This window comes from Cryptomeria japonica, chromosome 2, assembly GCF_030272615.1.
Source record: "Cryptomeria japonica chromosome 2, Sugi_1.0, whole genome shotgun sequence".
Taxonomy (NCBI): domain Eukaryota; kingdom Viridiplantae; phylum Streptophyta; class Pinopsida; order Cupressales; family Cupressaceae; genus Cryptomeria; species Cryptomeria japonica.
The window spans coordinates 128,116,144-128,125,839 of record NC_081406.1 but is presented as its reverse complement, the minus strand read 5'-3'; the positions used below and the strand labels follow the sequence as shown (position 1 = coordinate 128,125,839).

The following is a 9,696-nucleotide window of genomic DNA, read 5'->3' as shown; positions in this document are numbered from 1 at the left end:
TAGATGGCATAATTAGACTGCATCTATGGACTTTCCAAGGCCGGAATATTCTAACTTTGATTGAGTACATCGGACATTGATAAAAAATAATCATATCCTCCATCAAGCAGAATTTTCATTATCATATCATTTAGATTCATTTTTATATCATATCATTTAGATTCATTTTCATTATCATATCATTTAGATTCATTTTTCATTATCATATCATTTAGATTCATTTTCATATCATATCATTTAGATTCATTTTCATTATCCTATCATTTAGATTCATTTTCATATCATATCATTTAGATTCATTTTCATTATCATATCATTTAGATTCATTTTCATATCATTTAGATCCATTTCCATATCATTTAGACATATCTTTGATCCATTTCATATAATTATATCATCATGTAGTTATCTGTGCATTATCAAGTGAACCCATGTCATCTTAGATTCATTTCTATTATTCATTTAAATTGGCATTCACATCATATGTTCATTAAAATCATAATCATTCATTTCATCATATTCGCATTCATAAGTATTTTAAGTACATTATCACAAAGCATACACAAAGATCATTACATTCACGCATATAAGCATACATCACATCATAGAAGCATAAGAACATAGAATCCATCCATATCATTATAAAAATAACATCATAGAACATCGCATATGCATCCATATTGCATCATCCAACACCATACATACACATAAGCATGAATAACAATAACTCATCATATAAGTATATCCATCATATATCACCTTCAAAATATATAGAAAAGCATCGCATAAAAATCATACCGTGTTGCATCCATAGAATCATATAGAAATCCATAGCATGTAGAAAAAAAGTAAAATACATCTCATGAAAGTACTGCATCCATCATAAGCATATCAAAATAGCACCAACATATAGAATGCATCATAGAATCATCATTGCATGTCATATCATCAAAAAATAATCAATGTCCATGTATAGTGACATCAATACAACAAGGTGTCAATAATCAAAGTACATCATGCATGTGTATATAATAATAAAATTCACTAATGACAATACAAAAATGGGGAGCCATGATCAATAGATCACAGAGGGGAAAAATATATGAATGGCTCCCTCCAGAATCTATAGGCCTAGCACCCAATCCGCCAGTTGTACCTGAAGGATCTGCACCTGTGCCATCACCACCAGGGTCTCTTCGTGGACCTATGACTCCCCGACTGGCCTCCTCTTGCTGGGAACCCCCACACCTAGAGCTCTAAACATATGATTGTGCTCGTCTGGGGGGAACTATCGCATAGTATAACCCTCTGTAATAGTCAGCTCTCCCCATTTGATAGACAAGCTCTCTAAGGGTGTCCCCACTGAGTCCTTGGGTAGCTGCTTGCTGCAAAGTTTGAACAAGTCCCTTGGCCCTGCCATAGTGACCCTGTACTTGTGCCAACTGTGTCCTCAATTGGTCTATAATGCCTTGTAACCTCTAGGGCTATCCTTATGATGGCACCTGTGGGCGAACCTATGACCAAGGTTGTGGTTGTGATCATGTCTATGGTGGTGGATGCAGTTCTCTCTGCGCAACCTGCCCCTGTGGCTATGGTTGTGCTAGCACTTATCCCTATGGTTGTGGTGTCGGTAGCCTAGGTCCCTTAGGTGGTGTTGGTGCCATGAGTGGAGCTAATTCCTATGGAGGAGGTCTCCTCTCTCCTTGTTTCTGTCTGTCTCCTCCTCCATCTCCCCTCCCCCATCTCCACCATTCCCCTCATCTCCGCTCCCTCCATCTCTCCCTCCTCTCCCTCCATCTCTACCACCTCTCCCTCCCCCTCATCTGCCATCCCCTCTACCTCTACCTCTCCCCCTCCCCTCCTCCCCCTCCTCCCCTCCATCCCTCCTCCTCCTCCTACCCCGAGCTGGTTGTGGCTTGTCATCCTCAAACAATGGCATTGGCTCCTCCGGATCTGTGAGCCTAGGGAAAGGATGTTCTATAAAATACTGAGCATACTACGTCGTCATCTCTCCATCTAGAACATCTGGCATATACTCCCATGCCTGCCCTCCAAGTGTCAGTATCTCCCTGTATGCTATATCAAAATCCAAGGAAGGCCCCACTCCAGCCTCTCCTTGTGCACCTGCGCACACTTAACTATCCCCTATGGTTGTCCCTATGCATGACCATACTTCCTGTAGACTTGTGTGACAATGAAACCCTCAATAATGTATAGGGTCCTCTCGATCAGATACCTTGAGGTAAACACATAGGACATCTCCCTTCAGTCCTCTACCCACTGCTCACAACTGAAGTCGGGTCATTAAATACTCTCCTCCAGTACTCCATTTTTCCCAGCCTATGCTGGACAATTGCACCAGCATATGCATAAAAATAAGGCCTTCCTGGTAGATGTATCTTGTATGCGAGTGGTCATGCTACTGAGATGTGCTCCCAGACCTAGATATGCAATAAGATGACTCTTGAGAATAGAGTCACCCCCTCATCATATACTACCCGGTGTAGGTCATGATATAGGTGCACCAACATGCATGCACCCCAAGAAAACCTGGTCTTCTCCTCCAGCATCTGGGCTAATATCCTACCCCACCCAATTGAGAAGCCATATCCCCACCTATCTAGACACAAGAACCCTCCAATCAACCCTTCCAGAACTAAAGGAAGTGGATCATACTCATCCACCATGTCCTGCTAAGTGATCAAATATCCTCTTATCTCTTGATCCCTAAAGATCTATCTCAAGACCTCGGTACCACCCTTCTCCTCGACATCATATGTGACAAGCTCACCCATCACTGAAATGCAAAGGATCTGATATACATCCTCCAGGGTGACCGTCATCTCTCTGGTCGACAGGTGAAAAGTGTTGTGGTCGCTATGCCACCACTCTACCAATGTTGTCAACATACCATGGTTCACCCAATACCATGGCATATCTAGCAAGAATCCCAACCCATGTGCATCAATCACTCCTCGATCATCCTCGGTCAACTATGGAATCATGCTGAATGTCCCAAGATACAAATCCACATCCTCACCCCCTTTTCCACCTCATCAAACACATCAGCAGATGACAAGTGAAAATAGCTATGATTTAAATAAAATTGGTAAAAAATACTTACATCATCTAGGTACTTGGACCATACCTCTTGGTACTTGGACCATGCCTCTAGGTACTTGGACCTTTCTTACTCCATGCTTATTTAATTAATGTTGTCTCCTTGGCCTTGACTTGGCAATAAATTCTCAACCTCCATCTACTTGGCCTTCCATCATAAATTATCTTTTCATCCTCACCATCCAATTATCTAGATTGAATCTCAACCCTTGATTCTATGTCACCTCACTCTTGGCCTTGGAAAGTCTATAAATAGAAACATTTCCAACATGTAAATCATCTCTTGTTTTTACATCAAACTAATGCTCAATTTCATCTAGCTTATGAATCCATTTAGTCTATTTTAGCTTATTTAGCATGCTTCTAACTTAAGATCTTGTTTATACCATGTTTATATCCTCAATTTTAGTCCAATCTTAGCTTGTATGTCTTGCATTTATCTCTCATCTTAGCTTAATTTCACATCATTGTAGAAATCTCATTTTCTAAGTTGTCATTTAGTTGAATCATGTGCATCATCTGAGAGCACTAACATGGTAGATTCACTAAGTCCTTGGAAATAGAGGACAATGAGATGCTTTTGAGAGATTTTTGTATATTTGTGTTTCATGTGCTTGATTGAATCTCTTGAATCAATGTCTCATTGGTACACTTAGGTGCTAAACCCCCTTTTCTTGTGTACAAATTCCTTACAATCTCCCCTCTGTATTTGGGATTTCCCATTTTGTCTATTCATATGACCATTATTATTATGATGCCCATTTGGAGTTGATTTTGGATTCTTCAAATGCCCCAAGTTATGATTAGGGTTCTTGTTTGGCAGATTGTTATTTCTTCGGGCCGGAAGAGCAGAATTTATGGTCCTTTTGTGATTCTCCCGATTTTGCCCAAGTATGTTAGATTTGTTACTACTAGCAAGGGGAGCTCTTGATTCTGGCTTTATCCTAGGTCCAACAGTAACATTTGGACTTGGCCGAGGGATAGCCCAGTAATTCTTGAATTTATATCCAGAAAAGGGATATTTTGGTATTGCCTTTCCATACTTTTTGTTCTCTTTGATTTGGCTACCTACCACTCAGAATTAGGGTTTGGCAGGGCTCGATTATTGACTTGTATCTCTCCTCCTACAAGAAACCTCTTAAATTTGATGTCTAGTTTCTACTAATCGTTTTGTCCTGGCATTCTTCTATATTTGTCCACCCAATTCCCATTTTCAAAAACCCCTTGGGGTCGATACTCGAAATTGCTTGGAATTGCCTTTGAATGTTTATAGGGCCCTTCTGAATTCCCATTGTGGTTCCCCTAGACTGAAGATTACTTGAATGTTCCACCGGACTTGCCTTGAGAGCCTATTGGAATCCTTTTCGGACTTGATGCTTGTCAAGGGGGAGCCACGGTATTATAGTATACCCTTGATGCTGCATTTCTGCTATTGGGGTTCCTTTGCGAGAAATAGTTATTATTTACTGCTCTCCGTGAAGGACCTACCTTATTTTTATTTTGCAAATATTTCCTATGCATTTTCACATATTACATCTAAGAATTCAAATTTTTGTGATTGTATACAACAAAGAAAAAAATCAACCACTTTGAATTTGAATAAATAAATCTCTATGAATTCAAATCTTTGTATAGTCATATATGACAAAAAAAAGAAAGAAATGACGTTACTTTGAATTTTAAATTTGAAGATAAGGTCTCTATGAATTTAGATCTTTCTAAAGAAATAAACAGAGAGAATGTGTGGAATTTAAGTAACCTGTAAGATAGAAACAATCGAAGTCACTAATAATTTTGAAGGGAAGAGGTAGAGGACAGAAACAAAGATAAATAAAAGCAAATAATAACATAGATAAAGCCAAACATAAACCAAAAAATGATATTTATACTTCAATATTTCAAAATCATATAATCTTTGATTCATAATATAGAGCTACTACTCTTTGTAGAGCTCAGAAAATTAGAAATAAAGTCCCTTGTTTCTTGATTAATACAAATTATTGTGTCAAATTATTATTTTTTAATTTTTTTCATTGCTTTTAAAAAATAGTCTTCAACTTATGTAGAAGAAGAGAATCAAAAGTCTTTAGAGCTAACTTCATGCATCTTAAGCTCTTAAACAATACATTGGATTTTGATGATTTTTCGTCGTTGTCTTTGTATGCGACTTAAGTGCTTATAACTATTGTTTTAGCTTCTAGGTAGTTACAATGAACTCTATGTGATTTGTTATGCAAGCATGGTTCAAAATGGTCATTTTCAGTTGATGTCCTATACATATTCCCTATTGCCATTCACTTTGATCACCAAAAAAATTGTACAATTGATCCAATACTTATGCACAAATGTCACAATAATAGTGCACTATTGATACTAATAAAATTGCACAATAGATCTAATTACTAACCCTTTTTTTTTATGAATAGGCCTTCTCTATTAATTTAAAATATTAAAGTACATATTTACAAAAAAAGACCCCGGAGAATACAAGATCACCCCGCGAGAATCACACTGATCCGTAAGACTTCTAATAACGAAATCCAATGAAAAACTTAAGTCCAACTAAAAATATTAAATGCAATCAAACTCAAATGCAGCGTTGAAAGAGCTAGAAAGACTAAAACCAAAAATATTAAATGCAATCAACTGAAATGCACCGTGAAAGAGCTAGGAAAATTATTACAATCAACGTTTTTACTCAAATCTGTCCTGGAGGAGTGAATGTGCAAGGAGCCTGTTATGAAATTGAGTTGGAGAAGAGAGAAGTCTCACGCGTATGAAGGAGATGGAGAGGACAGCATACGGCGGGAGAAGGAGAAGCGTGTACGGAGAGGAGTAGTGAGTGGTATTTGCTAAATTATTTCCAGGAAGTTGAGTAAGAGTAGGTCTCTATTTAAAAAGTAAACAAGTCAAATTGGAGTATTGACTCCGGCAAATTGACTAGGGTTTTCCTGACTTCCGGGCAAATTGACTAGGGTTTTCCTGGTTTTCCTGGTTTTCCTGACTTCCGGGCAAGTTTTCCTGACTTCCGGGTAAATTCACTAGGGTTGTCCTGGTTTTCCTGACTTCCGGGCTTCTTTCGGGTTTCTCCCAGTCTTTCCCTGCTATTAAGCTACCATTCATGTTAGCCTCTCTATTTCACCTCTACAATTGTTCAGTGTTGTAAATTATATGGAAATGGAAGGGTTGGACCTGCACTTCTTCATTCCTCTCTTGATAATATCATTATCATGCCTCGCCCCTTCATCTCGAGCTTGTGAAGAACCCCTCGAATGTGGGAATCGTTTCTTCGAATATCCCTTCGGAAGAAAGAACAGCGGCTGCGGTGACCCTGCGCTTCAGCTTGACTGTGATCTTAATGTGAAAATGCCTTTAATTGACATCAATGGCTACCAATACTATATAGTGGAACCCCAAGCCTACATGAAAGGGGATCCCGACCATCACATGAGAATAGTTGAGAAAAGTATGTGGGGAGATACATGCAATCCGGTGACTGGTAACCATTCAACGGAATTCTGGTCTAAGCCTCCATTTCATATATCTGAAGAATTCATGGACTTAAGTCTATGGGGAGAGTGCGGTGAAGGTGAAGAGAACCGAGAGTTATTGTCCAATATATCTCATACTTTAGAATGTAATAAGAATTGGTACTATTCTTTCACTTCAGACCTGAGTTTGAGCACGTATTGTAAGTCCTTAGTACGGCTACCCATTAGAAAATCTGACAGAAGTAATTCACGGGTGGATCGAATGATACAGAAAGGGTTCACAATAGCGTGGAACTTCAGCAAAGCCTGTGAGGACTGCGAATTGAGGAACATGGCTTGTATCTACGACACCAGTAATCCCAACCTATCGCATTGTGAATCGTGGAGCCCTGGTAAGAGACGTAATTCCTTGTCTACTTTATTGAAAGAAATCCCCCATTGATATGAACACGAACTCGACTCTTTTTATACTTAATTTTGACAAGATTCATGCTTTAGAAGATGAACAAGGTAGAAAGTTATGGACCTATATTTGAATTTGCATAAGTTTTATGAAATTTCTTTGTATTGTTTTCTTAAATGTTACTCACGAGACTTGTGCATATGGCGTTGCAGTATCTTCCCAAGCCATGATCGTTGCCAAGATTGTTACGATAGGTACATGATCTGTATCGATTTTGATTTATTTGGCGACAAATTCTCGTTTCCTTTTAAGTTGAAACTGCCGTTATCTCTGCTAAGTATCCCTTCTTTCTGAGTTATATTCATCTTAATCTTTGTATTTCACTGATGTGAATATGAATCCTTCGACTAGAGCCAATAATGGTTGAGATTATTCATCAGGTATAGGCATTGGAGTATGGGCATTTTTGTTGATAGCATTATGCCATGCGCTCGTTGATTGGAAGACGTGGTTTTCCTCTTCCTCCGAGGACTCCAACGTTTCTAGTGTGGAGAAATTCCTGCAAATTTATGTTGATCAAACGCCAACTAGATATTCATATTCTCAACTCATGAAGATCACCAACAACTTTGCAGATAAAATTGGGGAAGGAGGTTTTGGTGTGGTTTATAAAGGAAAGCTACCTAGCGGTATCCTGGTAGCTGTTAAAATGGTTGATCAGTCAAGGCACGGTGAGAATCAATTCATGAATGAAGTAGCAACCATCGGAAGGCTCCATCATGTTCATTTGGTTCGCCTGATGGGATACTGCTACGAACAACACAGAAATGGATTGGTGTATGAATACATGGCTAATGGATCTCTGGAGAAGCTTATATTTGCAAGAAGAGAGAGAGAACATATTATAAATTGGGCACAGCTGTATTCAATTGCTTTTGGTGTAGCTCGTGGAATAGCCTATTTGCACCAAGATTGTGACAGCCGTATCATTCATTTTGACATAAAACCCCACAACATATTACTGGATGAAGACTTCACACCAAAGATAGCTGATTTTGGTCTGGCTAAACTTTGTGGGAAGAAAGATGATCATATATCAATGACAGCCGCAAGAGGAACGCCAGGGTATGTTGCCCCGGAGGTGTGGAATAGAAATTTGGGGCTTGTAACAGAGAAATCAGATGTTTACAGCTTTGGAATGCTATTACTGGAAATGGTTGGAGGAAGGAAGAATATTGATGTGCAGGTAAGCCGATCTAGCCAATTGTATTTTCCAGAGTGGGCATTCAAGTTGATGGAGAATGGGCAGTTGGAGAGGACGTTGACAGGAAGTAGTAAAACGGGAATAGAATGTGAGAAGGAGAAAGCAGTAAGAATGGCAAAAGTAGGACTATGGTGCATTCAATACAATTCAACAGATAGACCAAGCATGAGCAGAGTGGTTCAAATGTTGGAAGGAAATGGTGACGATGTGAGTAATCCTCCCCTGCCTTTCAACTCTTCAATTAGCGCTGCACCTTCTATACATTCAAGTGAAGAATCTTCTGGCTAAGCCAACAAGGAAATCTTCATTAAACCCATCGTTCGGTCATTGATATAGAGTCAGTTGTCTCTAAAAAGATCAGTGATATGAAGTTTATTGACCTTGTATGCTCTACGTCACTTTCTTCCAACTTGATTGTTTGAATATTCCCAAAATTTTAGGGGGTCACACTAAATTAGAGACTTTGGTATTGGCCTTTTACTTTTCAAAAGATTATTGAATACTAATTTTATCTAATTTTTTAAAGGAAAGTAGAGTTGTATGGTTGTGACTTAGATTCATTTAATAAGATGTATAAATAAATAGAGATTAATGTAGATCTAATATAAGTGATATGCTCACAGTTAATGTATTATAAAATTAAATGTTATATATAAAGAGTATATAAGAAAATAAATCTATTTAGTTTATTGATTGAAGTATTAATATTTAGGATGAAAATCTTTTAAAAATAGTACTTAATTATTTCAAAAATGTTCTTTATATATTTGTATGATGTGTTGGTTTATTTTTTTATGTATTTTATCTTGTCTGTTGAGCTTGTCGTTTTAGGTTTAATCTACTTCATGTTTCAATTAAAGACCTTCATTTACTTTAATAGTTTCTATCTTCTATAATATTTGGAACTCGCAATATTTAAGTATATCTTTGGAGGGTTCACCAGTGTCACAAGGGGACATGCTCTCATTAGTCACCCCAAAAAAACTTGACAAAATAATCAAAGTCAACACTCTTCATGGATACATAATATCCTAGAATTCTCATTCAAATCTAGGTTCATTTTAGTATACCAATTGAAGTGTTCTAATTTAAATGATATGCCAATAAGTGTAAAAGATGAGGATATTTGAAATTAATGCAATTAAATGTCTTTAAATACTAGCACATAACACTGAATCATGTAAAAAAATGTATTTAATCTACTCATATCATTAAATGGGAGGGTAGAAGTATGAAGGTAAAAGAACTAATGTGTGAATATGTGATTTTGAAAGCATATGTATAAAGCTAGTTGCCCCTAAATGAGCAAGGTAGCATAATGAAGTTGATAAAGTAAAAGGGGCATGAGAGAGACAATGATCAATAATTAACTACCCTCCTCATGTATAACAATCAATGATTATATCATTTTGGTGCAT

At 37.7% G+C, this 9,696-nt stretch overlaps 1 protein-coding gene across 1 annotated transcript; it reads left to right on the top strand.

Annotated features, from left to right (window-relative positions):
- Positions 1–6,153: 6,153 nt before the first annotated feature.
- Positions 6,154–8,773, top strand: LOC131036343 (rust resistance kinase Lr10). Its single transcript, XM_059216452.1, has 3 exons — positions 6,154–7,003; positions 7,227–7,268; positions 7,455–8,773. Exons 1-3 carry the CDS (start codon positions 6,292–6,294, stop codon positions 8,564–8,566), a joined length of 1,866 nt encoding a protein of 621 aa, XP_059072435.1. The 5' UTR covers positions 6,154–6,291; the 3' UTR covers positions 8,567–8,773.
- The last annotated feature ends 923 nt before the right edge of the window (positions 8,774–9,696 follow it).

Bases quoted from the DNA above. Each gene is read 5' to 3' on its own strand.
- LOC131036343 (XM_059216452.1), top strand. From the start codon at position 6,292: ATGGAAATGGAAGGGTTGGACCTGCACTTCTTCATTCCTCTCTTGATA. The intron at 7,004-7,226 runs GTAAGAGACGTA...ATGGCGTTGCAG, and splicing joins TTGTGAATCGTGGAGCCCTG to TATCTTCCCAAGCCATGATC. The intron at 7,269-7,454 runs GTACATGATCTG...ATTATTCATCAG, and splicing joins TGCCAAGATTGTTACGATAG to GTATAGGCATTGGAGTATGG.